This window comes from Oreochromis aureus, linkage group 23 (genome assembly GCF_013358895.1).
Source record: "Oreochromis aureus strain Israel breed Guangdong linkage group 23, ZZ_aureus, whole genome shotgun sequence".
NCBI lineage: Eukaryota > Metazoa > Chordata > Actinopteri > Cichliformes > Cichlidae > Oreochromis > Oreochromis aureus.
Window position 1 is genome coordinate 5,719,663 of NC_052963.1, and position 16,318 is coordinate 5,735,980.

General features: G+C 39.9%; 1 protein-coding gene across 1 annotated transcript; it reads left to right on the forward strand.

Annotated features, from left to right (window-relative positions):
- Positions 1 to 11,026: 11,026 nt before the first annotated feature.
- hpxb (hemopexin b) lies at positions 11,027 to 14,536 on the forward strand. The gene is made up of 10 exons (XM_031740749.2): positions 11,027 to 11,182; positions 11,690 to 11,715; positions 11,890 to 11,982; positions 12,063 to 12,196; positions 12,281 to 12,434; positions 12,595 to 12,807; positions 12,891 to 12,983; positions 13,628 to 13,758; positions 13,853 to 14,000; positions 14,072 to 14,536. The coding sequence occupies exons 1-10, from the start codon at positions 11,118 to 11,120 to the stop codon at positions 14,296 to 14,298; spliced, it is 1,284 nt and encodes a 427-aa protein (XP_031596609.1). The 5' UTR covers positions 11,027 to 11,117; the 3' UTR covers positions 14,299 to 14,536.
- The last annotated feature ends 1,782 nt before the right edge of the window (positions 14,537 to 16,318 follow it).

A 16,318-nucleotide genomic window follows, 5' to 3' on the forward strand; every position in this document is an offset into this window, starting at 1 on the left:
TTCCATAAAACGGAAAAATAGTTATTTTCTGTTTTAAACATATTTTTTGTGGTAAAGCAATTTAAAATTTTTGGAATTTTAATGACCCGAGAGAGATTTGTAGATACCGGCAAAATGCATAAGGTGAGACATTTCCCTAGGATTATTACTACTCCTTAAAATTTATCAGAATAAGAATTTCTACATTTTGCAGTAAAACAGCTCTCATATTATTTTATGCTATATAAAATAAAATTCTACATTTCTTTTCTTTCTTTCTGTTGTTGAAATATCTAAACAGATACATGGAAATAACTCACCCCCTAAACTAAAATGTGGTTGGTAAAATTTTAGAACAGACTGCTGCCATGTGAAAGTTTGACAGTTTTTGCAACACTTCAGTATGATATTAATTTGTGATGCATCTGCTGCTGTTGACTCAGCCACACATCTCTCTCTTTGCCCTGATGAAAGCTCACCATTGCATCCCAGGTCTTGCCCGCAAAGCTTTTGTTAAATTCCTCTCCCTAATGTGCGTGTGATGAATATTTTTCAGATGCTTCCTTCAGGCCATAGCTGATCAAAACAAATGCACCTGCACTTTTTTTTCCCTCCTTGCAACTGCAACTCCCCCAGGACTGGTAAAAATTGACTCCCTGGCTTCCTCCACCAGGCAATTACGTGCCATCTGTTCCCATCTTGGTTGTTCCAGCTCGTTTTGTTTCTGCGATTGTTCGTCTAATATCATAGGCCTGAAAGTGTTAGAGAGGATGGCGGGGTGGGGGGTTGGGGTAAGAGTGGAGGGGGGCACAAAAATGAGGAGTGGCATGAAGAGGAATTAATCGAATCTAACAGTCGAACCAGATCTTCCCCTCTGAAAGGAGATAGTCCCACTAGAATGAGGACAATTACCATATTCATCACCTAATATTGCCTGCTGTATGCAAAGTGGAGAAGAAGAGTGTGATATGACTTTCTTGACCACCTTTCTAATTCCATCTGTGGAAGCTTACAGACTTGTTTTTTAATTGTTTGTTTGCAACAAGTCCATGTTGTACCTGCTTTGCTGTGGCGCAGCCATTTGTTGGAGAGTGCTAATAATAACCCATTAACTTCCCTGTCATATAACCCACTGATAAATCTATATGTGTGGTTGTTATGCTGCCACGCTGAATCACAATATTGTTTTGTTACAGTAACTATTGGGCCCATTACTCTCTGCCACACACACGGGCTGGTAGCAGCGTGTAGATTTAATTGCGGTGATGTTGCAGGCGAGGCGAGCAGCTGGATTGGAGAGTTTTAACAGTGATATCAATAACGGAGCGCCACCTTAGGCCGATATTATTTTCCATCTCTCCTGGCAGAGCGGAAGATAGAAATAATCAGTCACAACACCAGCCAGGCAGCCTGTAGGACCCCGTGTGACATCCAGCAACACTGATGGCTCAGGACCCATCTGTGTCCAGGGGGCAACGCTCAGTGTGTGTTTGAGTGTGCCTCTCACGATAATTGGTGAGAAGATGCCGGATCCTATAAGAAGCGGGAATCTGTTACTGTGCTGAAAGGCTCATACAGTAAAAACCCTAACTGTGTTAATCAGTGGATATCAAACCTCTTTTGTGCCATCTTAAACAAGTATCCAGTGCTTGCTTTGGCAAACCAACATTTTACACTACAGTTTTTAGATATCAAATGAAAAGAAAGGAAAAGAAAAGAGATAGCAAAAATAGCTTAACAATAAAATATTTTGAAAAAACGAGTGAGAAAATGACAAAAAAGAAGATGGAAATTATCTGCAAGCAGCTGAGGACAAATTCAAGCACAATATCATTCCAGTATCTTCTTAACCTTCTTCTGTAAATTGTTACCTCTGAGAGGTTTCGAGTCTCCACCCACAGAACCGGTGAGATCATTTGGTTTTTAATAATGGTAATTAGATAAGCAAAATCCCATAATGCAACTGAATATCGACAGGCAGCTGTTGAACATACGTGGCTTGAAGCTTGTTGACAGCAGCAACAAACCCTGTAGGTTTACTGTTATTTTAAATTCATATCCGCAGTTTCTTTTCCAAAGTAGCCACCCTGGTTGGAATGGCAGCTTAAGCTTTAAAAAAAATAGGAAGGTAAGTGTGAGTCTTTAATTGGTTGCAAATCTGTTAAAAAATGTGAGCTTCCTGTGTAGAGATGCTGATAAGGTTGACCGACTGTAAAATGCTATCTGTAAAATGCTATATGATGGGGAATTTTCATAGCTCAAGTTATTTAATATGAAAATATACACAACTAAAAAGTATTTTCCTCTAATTAAATGACTTTAAGAAAATGATTTAATCTTTATCTATATAGTACAGTATCTTTAAGTTGTGTGTGAAACTGAAATATAGCTGTGGGGTGAACTCCTGGGAGTTTTGGCTCCTTGTTTAGTAAACCTGGTGAGAAAATAAGTCTTGACAGTCAGCCTGAATGATAACCTCTTTCTATAGAGTAAAATACATTGCTTTCTTAGAGCTGTTTAATTTGGAATTAAACAGCTCTAACAAAGAACAAATTGTATTAACTTGCATGGCAATCTCCCCTTCGATTCTTTATATTTGCTGACATCTAGTGGTTCAAACTTAAAATGGATCTGTAGAACAAGCATCAATAGAGAACTTCGTGTGATTTCTCAGATATTCAAAATTAGAATAGGAGGCAGAGCCTTTGGCTTTCAGGCTTTCCCTCTTCTGTGGAACCAGCTCCCAGTTTGGATTCAGGAGACAGATACCCTCCCTTCTTTTAAGATTAGGCTTAAAACATTCCTTTTTGCTGAAGATTATTCCTATGGCTAGATCAGGTGACCCTTTAGTTGTCCTGCAATAGCTTCTGCGGAGTTCCCATTATGCACTGAGTGTTTCTTCTTCTCTCATCTTTTTTCACTCACTTTGTGTTTATGCATCAGTCTGCGTTTAATTATTAGTTCTTATTCATCTCTGGCTCTCTTCCACAGAGCGTCATTTGTCCTCTCTTCCTCCCCTCATCCCCGGCAGATGGCCGCCCCTCCCTGATCCTGGTTCTGCCGGAGGTTTCGTCCTGTTAAAAGGGAGTTTTTCCTTCCCACTGTCGACATTTGCTTGCTCATTTCAGGTCATGATTGTTGGGTTTTTCCTCTGCATCAGGTCCTTAGTTTACAATATGAAGTACCTCGAGGCGACTTTTGTGATTTGGCTTTATATAACTGAATTGAATTGAACTGAAATGTATTGAATTAGTAAATTGCTGTATTTTCATTAAATTAAAAAACTGATGGCTTATAATATACAGTGTTTGTGTTTCTAAACCTAGCGAACGTTTGCTGACATAACACACCGAATAGTTAACAGTTACATTAAAATTATTATTAGTATTATTAGAGACGGCTATATGCCTATTTACGGGGTGACCGTGGCTCAGGGGGTTGGGAAGCGCACCTGTAACCCCGGCCTTTCTGTCCTGGTCGTTGTGTCCTTGGGCAAGACACTTTACCCTACTGCCTACTGGTGTTGGCCAGAGGGGCCGATGGCGCGATATGGCAGCCTCGCCTCTGTCAGTCTGCCCCAGGGCAGCTGTGGCTACAACCGTAGCTTGCCTCCACCAGTGTATGAATGTGAGCGTGAATGAATAATGGCATTGTAAAGCGCTTTGGGTGCCTTGAAAAGCGCTATATAAATCCAATCCATTATTATTATTATTGTGTATTTGGTTCATCTAGTTTACGAGCCAGAGTCCAATCAAAGTGAGTTCTAATGTGACATAAAATAATCAAAATTAAAAATCCATTTCTAATTATATAATTGAAGATGGGTTTCATTATTCAAATATTTACAAAATAATAAGGAGTAAGTCTGTAAAAAACTTTTTACTTGATTGATTTTTGAATGGGAATTCATTCTTGCAAAGGAGTCATCCTCATGATGTTTGTAGATCTTCATCCTCACCTGCTAAAGTCTGCCAAAGATCAGCAGGTATTTAATGTGAGACATTTGTTAGGAGCAGACTGATGATGGCAGATGATTTAAGCAGCATCGTTCTGTGGGAGAATATGTATCATCACAAATGTACCAGCAGGATCAAAATGACAAAAACATAATACACATTACATTTGTTTCAAAATAGTTCTGTGCTCCATCAATCTCATCGTCTTGGGGGGTGGGGTGAAGTTTTTATGTCTCATGTTGCTTGTTGTTTGAAGGTACACCTTCTTAGCTATCATTTACATATATCATGCATAAACTGTTTTTGCTTTTTCCCCCCCTCATGAATTTTTACAGCTCCCCAAAATGATCTACATTTTCAAAGAAGTTAAAATTATTATCCCTTACTGTAATTCAATAACACAACAATGCAGCCTATGAAATATGCAAGGACACAAAAAGGGGGAGAAAGATTGGGGAGGAGGGAAGCAGGAAGAGGGGGGAGGAAAGAAGGAGTAGAGGCTGCAGGTCAGAGCAGAGTGAGGAGCAGAAGGAGCAGTGCACACCTTGGTTACAGGTAGGATCTCCTTAACATTGCGACTTTTAAGACAAAAAGGTATACATTGTTCTGTATATTCACCTTTAAAATGCTGGTATGCTATATAAATACCAAAAATGCAAATGATGGCTTTTAGGGACAGTTTGCGACTCACAGATTTTCTTTCAACCAACTGCAGGACATGTGAGTTTCAAAGAGGTGTTTAGCTGTGCTGAGCTTTACACTCCGTAACGCTTTCTGAATAGCTCTCTTGTTTAGTTTGGATATGCAGTAATGCTCATGACCGTACTGCATAATCTTTTCAATTATGAATGGTATTGGTATTTTTTTTACACTCAGTGGAGGGCGTTTGGTAACTTAGCAACTACTGCCTCTCATTCAACATTAAAGTGGGGTAACATGAGAAGTCAGTGTCCTCTCTCCAGATAAGTGACAGGGATTTGTTATTGAATGTAACCTACAATTTCCTTAACTTTAACCAACAGATTAATTCACAGACCGTGCATATTTTAACCCAGTTCATGTGTGCATAATCTGTAGTTTTGATTAAACTTGAGTTTATGTGTCCAGTGATTTCCTGCATCTGAGTTCTGTTTAAAGTAATGTTTTTATTGACCTAAAAATGTATAACAAATCACTCATGGAAAATCTTAAACATAAAAAAACCCCATAGTAAATAGATTTTATCCATTCAAAACAGGAGTTCACATCTTTCCTTTGGGGCCTTATTGTGAACCTCCACAGGTAAACTGATACCTCCCCTTTCATCCTTGCAAAAGCTTTTTTGTTTGTTCCGAGGGAGCACAGAACTGCCTACCCAGGTCTACCCTATTAACATATACAGTACATGCACCTACCCACAAATGCCAGCTCCAAATATGATCCCTTTGTAAATGGCCATAAAACGCATAGGCTTGCTGAAAGCACTGACCTTCTCTGGCAGTGACTCGCATACTTTGTGTCAGAGTTGAAAGACAGAGTTCAGTTTCAATGCTTTAAGCAGATAAGTGTGGCTGTTTCCACCAAGAGTGACAATGGGGCACCTGTGCTGCGTTCAGAAAAAATATTTGAGGCTAAGATTTCATGATGAGTAACATCAAGAGAAACAACTTGGCAATCATAAGCCATTGTGTTTTGCCTGGACTCCATGTGTAATGAGGATTTAATAATAATTTGAAGTCAGAAAAAGCAGTAGATTATAAAATAAGGTATACTTGAGCCAACTGTTGATTAGCATCCTGTTAGAGACATTTATTGTTGTCACCAAACTCTTCCAACAGAGTTAAAGTCTGATTACAACACTGACCCCAGAGAAATGGAACAGTGGTTACCTGAGAGTATTTTGGAGTCTCGTGGGAAACTGGATATTGTATGGGATAGATAAAGTTGCAATGAAAGAGACTCTGTGTCCCAGTTTTAAAACAGCAACAGATAGGCCATGCGGTTTTTCAGGGGGACTGTGGCATTCATTGATAAAACACCACAGACTGTGTTGATGAGACCCAAGACATCTGAGTGACGTACCATACTTAATTTTGCTTCAGATCTACTTAGCTTTTATATTGGCCTGCCACTTTTCTGTTGGATGAACATCTTATTTTGAATTCTACCTCCACATGTCTTACATTTTTTAATGCATTCAAATACTACAAAAGTCTGTATATTTTCTATTCACATGAATAATCTTTTAACTCTTTACAGAAACATAAAGGAGTAAAAAGTAAAAAGAGAACTACTGAAATCTATCCGGCACAATGTTAATGAGGTCTCACTCAGAAAGAAGAGCCCTTCCTGGGTTCTCAGCCCTGCTGACACATAGCACTCCAAAACTGAAAGATGTGACTTTCCCACCTCCACTTTCTCAAACCCCACGGGAGTCCATCTTTACTCCCATATCTCTTACTTCACCACCTCCATGGGTAGCACAGGCTCTTTCCAATCTGGAGCGAGGAGAACAAGAGCTATTAAATCTCAGGGAGCAACAGCAGGCCGAAGTAGAGGAGGTGAACCGCGAACTGGACGGCGCTGCAATTGAAGCTCAGCGAGAGGAGCGTCGCCTTCTTGAAAAGGTTGAGCAAGATCACAGAGAAGCCCAATGGCACCTCAGTCAAGTGAAGAGAGAAAATGCTGCTGCGGTGAGAGTTGTGCAGTCACTTGTTGATCAGCAACTCAGAAAAATTGGTCAGCTGAGGGAACAGATACAAAGATGGGGAAGTACAGCTGGAGAATCTAATAAAAATCAACTGCAAAGAGGGGTAGCAGAGATGACCCAACCATGGGAAATCTCTCTAACACTTAAAAGAGTCAGTTTTTTACCAAGCCCTCAGTCCAAATCTTTAAGCTTAGGGGAAGTTGATGTTCGTGAGCAAGGTATGACCTACCACATTGGTGTCTGTAGTGCTCAAGGACAGAAGTGTGCCTTGCACTCAGCAGATATGAAATTTTTTAACCTTTCCCCTCTAGAAATTAGAAAGGAACCTCAACCAAGCAGAACTGGCCAAAGGTATAGTCCAGAGGAGAGCATGAAGACAAATACTGGGAACATGCGTATTGTCCGGAAACTACGTCTGTCAAGTTCTACAGAGAATGAGGAAGACTTAAAATCACCCAACTCTCCCATACCAAGATGCCGTGGTGTATCTGAGTCTTCCCAAGATGAATTGGAATCCGTGTTTTCAGACACACAAGGGCAAGACCTTTTCCTTGCTGTCCAACCTGTCTCCAGTCAAGGAGAATCTGAAGGAGATGACTCTGACAGTAGACCAAAGGGAACAAAGAGACGCAACACAGTGAAAGGTAAAAGAAAGCAAAAGGCTCTTGTCTTGGTCTCATGCAAGGAACCATCCTGCCCTCCTGAAGAAACAGGTGAAAAGACAAGTGATACAGCAACATCTCCAAAGACTAGACACAAAAGTTCACTCTCCAGGCACAGTCTTGTAGATGTTTCTACAAGGCATCTTTCTCTTTCCCAACAAGGCCTTTCACAGAAATCCTCATTGGACAATGGAAGCCCGCCATCCCCAGCCAACAGTGAGCATTTCTGCTACACCTATACTGTGAATACTCCAGTAAATGGATCCCTTAGGCAAGAACACTGTCGCTCAGTATCCACAGCTGACCTCTATGGTAAACTCCGTCCTTTAATTAGTGATGACAAGACTGAGAGCAGTGGAATCAGAAAGGTCAACAGAATGTGTCTTGTCTCTGAATCCTCAACTTTTGAGCAAGGCCAAGGAAACTCCCAAGAATTTGAAGGGAACACAAGCCGTGATGAACAACAGTCCACAGCCATGACTCAAGTTACACAGGGTTTGAGTTCAAATCGTGTGAGCAGATCTCTGTCAATGTCAACCATTGAAGGTGACAAATTCCACAGAGTCAATGAAACACAGCAGGATATGGAAGAGGGAGCTGTGTCTGGTTTGAAGGAGTTGGTGGAAAGAGCTGGTGGTTCAACTGCCCTAGACTCGGCTTATCTAGTCAAACAGTTTGGAAAACAAGGATCAGGCCGTACTGACTTCAACCTGCCAAGTGGTATCCACGCAACTGTCAAAGGGCAGCTATTTGTGGTGGATTGTGGTAATGCCAGAATTCAAGTCACAGATCTCCAGAAGAATGTTGTACAACAGGTGTCTCCTTCAGGATCTGAAAGGTCATCCCGCATCTGCAACTACTTTGATGTGGCTGTGAACTCAAAGGGCCTCATTGCCCTGACTTGTGCTGCTGAACGAGCTGTGCTGGTGTTCAGTCGTCATGGACGGCTCCTGCAAACGTTTGGAGGCACTGCAATCGGTTCTACCACTGAAGAGTTAGATGCTCCGAGAGGGGTCACTGTTAACCGTCAAGATGAGTTTTTAGTTGCTGACATCAAGCGCGGCACTTTAACTGCCTTAAAGCTGGATCCCAAAACAGGGGCCAGGTTAGAGCGCACAGTGGTGACAGGGTACCACAGACCCTACTTGGTTGCAGCTTGTCTCACCACTGGGCTCATGGCAATATCAGAAAGAGGCAATGAAACTGAGCGTGTCCCATGCATTAGAGTCCTGGAGCCAGGCTGGAACACTATCCGAATACTGGGAGTGTGTTCTGGCCTGGGGCCAGTCCTGACCTGTCCATGGGGCCTCTCTATTGACAGTGATGGGGATGTATTGGTGACAGATTGGGGCAAACAGCACCACCGTGTCCTTATCTACCCATCCAAGGGAGTTGGCTGGCCTCTGGTGACTGACAACCTAAGTAGCCCAAGAGGTCTAGCACTTCTCCCTGATGGCTACATGGTAGTGTCAGACAGCATGAATCACTGCATTAAGATCTACCAGTACAAATAAATGCAGTGCATGGTAAAGACTGAGATACAATAAAATAGAGATACACTAAGGGTGAAAAGTTTTAGAACACCCCAATTTTTCCAATTTTTTATTGAAAATTATGCAGTTTTATATCTCATTGCGCTCTGAAATGAAAGCATGTATTTTAAACTTCTGACTGATCAATGTAGCCACATTTGGCAGATACAACAGCTGAACACACACCAGTGGCATTCACTCTGCAACAGAGATCAAATATTCTTCAGAAAGTTCTTCCCATATCTGTCGCACAAGTTCCCATAAATGTGGCACTTGTAGGTTGCTTTGCTTTGACTCTCCTGTCCAGTTCATCCCAAACCAGCTCGATGGGGTTTAAGTCTGGAGACTGTACCGGTCACTCCATGTTTTCAAGCTTACCATCTTGTTCTTTGTTCCTGAGGTAGTACTGGCATGGCTTGGACTTGTGTTTTAGGTCATTATCTTGCTGTAGGTTGAAACCCTGACCAACTAGAAGGATAACAGAGGGTATTGCATGGCGCTGCAGAATGCTGTGTTAGCCGTTTTGGTTCAGAGTGCCTCTCACTCTGTACAAGTCACCCACCCTGGATCAAGCTTCAAACCATCACAATTCCTCCTCCATGTTTGACAGTTGATGCCACACATTGTAGAGCCATCCTTTCGCCTACTCGAAGGCATAATACCTTCTTCCAGTCTTCAGTAGTCCAATGGCGGGGTTTCATGGCCCAGGCAAGCCTCTTTGTCTTATTCTGACGTCTTAGCGATGGCTTTCTTCCTGCAGCTTGTCCTGTCAAACCTGCAGCTCGAAGTCTTGCTTACTACAATCACTATTGAGCTGTGCTTGAAGCTGTTGTCCTTGTCCTGTAACGTGAACTGTGAAATCTCAGAAATCTGTCCTCTGATTCAGTTGTGGCTTTGGGTCTGCCAGACCTTTTCCTGTCAGAGTTTGCCCAAGTTTCATTGCCTTTTGATGGTGAAAGAAACTGTACTCACTGACACCTTAACTTTCCTTGCAATTTCTCTTTAGGAAAGACTTACATTTTTAAGTGTTATGATGGTCTGTCTCTCTTCCATTGTTAATTGCCTCTTTCTTTCATTTTTGTAGCAACAAACTACTTTCTGCCATGCAATGCAGCACTTACCTTTGTACCATCTCAAGCTATTCATTAGACTTGAACAACTTGAATTGCATTAAATAACTGGAAAAATTGGGGTGTTCTTAAACTTTTGACTGGTAGTGTATACTAACAATAATTGGTGTAATAATTCGAGGTAGGTTAAACTCTTAGAAGAGTTATAATCTGACATTTTTTGAGATTCTTCTAAAATCTTGTACCTCTTACCAGTTATATTTGACATGATTATGCTTGAAGAGGTTTAAAGATTTAGGGTCATAAGTTAGAGTGGTGTAGAAAATTACTACTTTAATAGAATTAATTTTCAATATTTTCCTTTAATTTCCAATTCCAGAAGATGCAAGCAATATGGCATGCTTGGAAAATGTGAGCACAGTGCAACGGGTACATCTATAACTCTTGATAATTGTGTGTTTCTGGGTGATATTTAGACTTTTTGTGTATATTTCCATATTGCAAAACATTTAGATGATCAATAATAATCATGACAAAATATAATAAGATCATTGTAATCTCTCCTGTATCAAACTCTTTAGTTGGCTTGGGAAGGTCTGAATAACTTTTGTACTGTCAGTTTCTTAGTTAATTTTATTAAACTTTCATTCAAATCTAATTTCAAACTATTTTGTTGTTTCTGGAGATTTTTTTTAATCCTACCCTTTCAAGGGTGTTTCATTAGCTTTTCGGTATTTCTATAACTGACAAACTGTCCAAAATTGCAGTATTTTCAGAAATCTCTTACAAACACTGTAACACAAATGGAGTCTTTTTTGACCAACGTGCAATTATCAAATGTAGTTAGAAGTGGTAAAATATTAACCAGAAGATCAATAATTACACTTTAATCTGCTCCATAATGAAAGTAAATCTTCTCCGCATTTACTCTCATCTCAAGGCAGATATAGAAATATAGTTTGGTCTGCACACATTCTCATGCAGAAAGAATAAAAATTAGCAAAGTTGAGTGAAAAGTGATAAATGATTATGTTACAGCCATATTTCGCAACAACAAAACTTCCATCACTCTGGCTATACAAACACACACAGGAACACAGGATTTCCTAACCTGTCCACCCACACATGCACAGCGCAGAATAAAAGTGCAGCTTCAGCTCCTGTGAAGCTACAGCAACAGCACCGCTCCAGAGTGAGACTCCACATCTGAGGACTTCAGCAAGAGAAACATGGAGCTGATCACCAGAACTCTGCTTCTGGGTCTGGCACTTTCCCTCACTAATGCAGCACCTGCGTGAGTGTAAATGAGCTCCATTTATTTTTTGAAGTTTTAGTCAAAATAGACAATTCGTGTTGGCAGGATTTTTCCTACTATCCTGGCTTTAAAGGCAACATGATGTGCCATGTCTTTTAAAATAATTTGCAAACACTTGGAGTACGAATTTTCTGTGGGTTGATTCTTTGTTGAGGTTAAAAAGGCAAAATGTGAAACAACTCATATTTTGTTTCTGTAAATTTAGGATTAATGGAACACATTAAAATTGCTAACTTTTCTTAAAATGTCAGTCTGTAACTATTTAGTTAGTGGAATAATTTCTGGAGTTTTTTCTTCTTATCAGTTGGAGATATAGTGAAAAAGTCCGCTTCATCCATTTGGAACCCTGTTTGTTAGATCACAAAGTTCACCAGATGGATCAATAGAATAAATTTAAGACTGCTTAGCCATCATATTATCACGCTGTTTTGTCAGTGACTCACTTTTTTTTCATCTAGAAAAATAACTTTTTGAAATTATCTACAGACATCAAGACGAGCCAGCACCAAAAGGTAGGATTTTATGTACATAAACTGTACGTTGTTTGTCAGTTACATAACAGCTGGATCTCAATCACAGCAGCATTCTGTACTGAGCAATACTTGTATGTGTCTAATGACATGCATTTTGAATATTAAAGTTACATTAACAGTTAAAAGTATGTTACTTTTATCTTGGGAATAAAGATGGAGATGCTGCTCTACCAGACCGGTGTGAAGGAATTGAGTTTGATGCCATCACTCTTGATGAGAGTGGAAAAAACCCCTTCTTTTTCAAAGGTATTGGACATGTTCTTTTTCTTAGAATGTTGGACTAAATCATCCTCTAAAATATTGTGTCTGTGGTGTTTTCTCCTCAGATGGCTACCTGTGGAATGGTTTCTATGGTCCAGCTAAACCCTCAACGATGTTCTTCAAGGAGCTAGATGAACACCACCACCTCGGCCATGTCGATGCTGCTTTTCGGATGCACGATCACATCTTCCTCTTCCTGGTACGATCCTCATATGCTTTCAGCTATAATATGGGTCAAGACATCTTTTACTGATCTCAGATATTGTGTACTATTGTGTACTAGGATGACCACGTGTTCAGCTATTACAACCACACTCTGGAGACCGGATATCCAAAAACTATCCAGGAAGTTTTTCGTGGAGTCCCCACGCATCTAGATGCTGCTGTGGAGTGTCCTCAAGGAGAGTGCATTACCGACTCTGTTCTGTTCTTCAAAGGTATGTTGGCATTTACTGCTGCAAAACTGTTCAGTAAGTCGAAATGAATTCTTTGACAGCATTTTGTTGAGTACTGTGATATAATGAGGCTACAATAAATAAAAAAGAACACTGTGATGACTTGTGATCTCCTTCTCAAAGTGGTCATTTCCCTCCATAGGGCAAGATGTGTATGTTTATGATATAGTCACAAAGACAGTGAAGACCAAGGCGTGGGCCCGCCTGCCTCTCTGCACGTCTGCTTTCCGCTGGGCGGAACACTACTACTGTTTCCATGGACACAACTTCACCAGGTTCAACCCAATATCAGGAGTAGTTAACGGCACGTACCCAAAGGATGCCCGCAATTACTTCATGACGTGCAAAAACTTTGGTGGGTTCATTAAGAAGAGAATCTTAGAGATTCATTTTGGAGGTATTTTTTCAGACACATGCAATCTTGTGTGTTACCTGCAGGTCACGGAGGTGATCACAAGGCTCCTAAATGCAGTGAAGTCAAACTAGATGCCATTACTACAGATGACAGAGGCAGAATTTATTTATTTACAGGTAATGTGACGTATGTTTCAAAATCTCAGTTAGCTCTCACTTAGTATGATCTCACATAACTGAATAAATAGATTATAATTTAATTATTTCTAGATGTGCCTTTAGCTGAGGGAACTTGGGACAGTCCTGGTATTGGAGTTAACTTAGGATAAGCAATAAAATTTCAAACTAAAAAAAGATATTTCGGTTATTTTATTGCCATCAAACATCAAACTGTAAGAGTTTAAATACAAAAAAAAATAATGTTAACAGTCAACTAAGTAATGATGTTAACAAGCTAAACTAAGAAGGTGCGTATTAATAATGCACTTAAAATAGCATTTAGCTATTTGGCTAAGTAACATATAGCCTTATGTAACTGCTAAAGTAGGATTCTTTTGCAGTTTAGTTGTTGCACAGATCAAACAAACAAATTGTAACTTTTTTTTGTAACTTTACAACTTCCCAGGTGTATTTTTGAACTTTAGTGAGAGTCAGGCTAACCCGGAAAGATTACAGAGAAACAGCTGAGTTAATAGTATGTTGATCCACACTTTATATGTAGCATACAGATTTAGGAGTGCTTCATCCAAATGTGATCCTGTAACGGGAAAAAAGTGTCTTTAAGTTTTCTGCCATGATAAAGAACAAGTTCAATCTCTCAGGGCTTAACTACATGCGTGTGGACAACAGGCGTAACGGCCTTCACGCCTTTCCAATAACCAGGGGATGGAAAGAAGTGACAAACGGGGTGGATGCCGTTTTCTCCTACACCGACAAAATGTACTTGATTAAGGTAGACACCATATAACCACTCAGGTGTTGTTCCCCCCCAATTTCTGTGTTGAAGTTAAAACTAAAATCCACTTATTCTGACAAAACACTTACAGGATGATCAGGTTTACATCTATAAAACTGATGCCCACTACGTCCTGATTGAAGGCTACCCTAAATCCCTCAGGGAGGAATTGGGCATTGAAGGAACGGTGGATGCCGCTTTCCTCTGTCCCAATGAACACACAGTTCATATACTCCAAGGTAAGTTACTGAGTGCTTTTGTCTTGGTTTTTGTGGAGAAAATTGGTATTTACACATGCTTTCTCCAAAAGGACACAGGATTCGTGATGTTGACCTCAGTGCCACACCCAGGGTCATCAACCGAGAAATACCTTTGCCCTTGCCTGACATTGATGCTGGTCTCTGTGGTCCAGATGGCATTAAAGTGTTCAAGGGGTCACAGTATTACCTCTATGAGAGTCCCATGGTATTGGCTACAAGCAAGATCGCTCCTGTTCCTCAAAACATCACGTCAGGAATGATGGGGTGTGAGGATTAATCAGAAAAAGAAAAATGAGGAAGAAACCATAATAATAATTTACTGGCAAGTCAGTTTTTGGATGTGAAGACTTCAGCGAAACCTAAAGTAATAGGGAACAGCTTTATTAGGTGACCAACGCGTTTCGGCTTGTGGTCTTAATCAGGGTCATTCAAGTCAGTTTTTGGAAAAATGATCATGTCTTGCAATGAAGTTTGACTTGCTTGGTGAATAAAGCATTTTTTCATGGGGAAATCTTTATTATTAAAGGGTCTATATTTTGAATCTGCAAGCTTGGAACTGAAATCAACCAAATTCAGTTAAAATGAAGTAATGTCAGAGTTTGGCCACAAGAGGACCTTCTGTACAAAGGCATGCATATTCCCATGCATGACTCTGTCCCAGTGACTTCTTTCTTTAATGAACAAAGTGTGACTTCTTGTTGTTGCACTGATATTACAGGTCCTCTTGCTGACCAAAAGTTTTTCTTTTCCCATAGCTTTCAGAAATGATACTGGTACTTTAAAACTTATATACATTTCTTTTCTATCAGCTTTATTCAATCAACACTGAATGTTCAGGTATCTGAAAAATCCTATTCAGGACTATTATTTGACTAAAAGGCATCAGGTCAAACAAACAGCTCATGCAGATTGTTTTCAGTCATTGCTTCTGTGCCCAAATGGGACACATCCTCTGATGTCACATCCAAAGGGGCACTTGAGTGCTCTAAATGCCTCTTTTGTAAGTGCATCTGTCTTCCAAGGGGCTCTTCGGTCGGCCCAGATAACATTTTGGTTAGCTTAAGTGCTCCTTTAGTGTGAAAACTAGGAATTAAAAAAAATGAACTTTTGGCTTAACCCCTCCCTCTTAAATAGCCTATTGATTGCACAAATGCACAAGGGCAGCACAGTAATGCACGTGATGGAGATTTTATCCATTGTGTTGTTTTTAAAATAATTTTCGGACAATCTCTTTTTCACCTTAACCTTTGAAAAACCAAAGTGCAGACTTTTTGACATAATCCCAAATCAGACCAGTAAGGGACAAATGGGTTGTGCATGATGCTATCTCAATATCAAAACATATATATATATATGTATATAGATATAGATATAGATAGATAGATAGATAGATAGATAGATAGATAGATAGATAGATAGATAGATAGATAGATAGATAGATAGATAGATAGATAGATAGATAGATAGATAGATAGATAGATAGATAGATAGATAGATAGATAGATAGATAGATGGAGCTATGTACAAAACTCACAAGTCTCATTTACCTTTGAAATAGAAGCAGTGCACTTAAGTGTTTCATTCCATCACATTTCATGTTACTCTTATAAACTCCTCCATGTTCTCATATGACAAATGAAACTTTTACTAGATCATACCTTTTATTAGCTTCTTGAACGTGTTGTAGGTCTTACAATTATTTTTGAAATTAAAAAAAAGAAAACAGTGTTAATTTTTAATATGTTAACCTCAAAGTCAGGTATTGCATTTCCATCATCCTTTTATTATCAATATGTATATGTAGATATATATAACTGAATTATAAATACAGTTCTCTCTCTTTATTGCAAAATATTTAAATTACTGTCTGTAGCCATACTGGACCATGCAGACACGTACGCACCAGCCTGCAAGAGTCCAGAGGTCGGAATAGCATTAGCAGGCATTCAAGGCCTTTTCTCTCCCCGGAGAGGTTTTTGTTCAGCCAAAATCCCTGGGACTTTCAGCTAGCATAAAAGAAGTGCTGGCCTCAGCACAGCTTAATGGGCGAGGCCATTGGGAGACACACACACACACACACACACACACACACACACACACACACACACACACACACACACACACACACACACACACACACACAGCAGAACATGTGTAAGTGCATATTCGCGCATGCGATCCAGTGTACTTGTTACTATGATTAAATAATAAACATCTGTTTATGAATTTATTGATTGTCAATGCTTCTGTTGGCTTCTTTTAGACCAGTTTTTGTTCTGCTCTCTAGCACTGCACAT

Coding starts and splice junctions, on each gene's coding strand:
- hpxb (XM_031740749.2), top strand. CDS start 11,118: ATGGAGCTGATCACCAGAACTCTGCTTCTGGGTCTGGCACTTTCCCTC. Junction 11,716..11,889: donor AGACGAGCCAGCACCAAAAG/GTAGGATTTTAT, acceptor TTGGGAATAAAG/ATGGAGATGCTGCTCTACCA. Junction 12,197..12,280: donor ATCACATCTTCCTCTTCCTG/GTACGATCCTCA, acceptor ATTGTGTACTAG/GATGACCACGTGTTCAGCTA.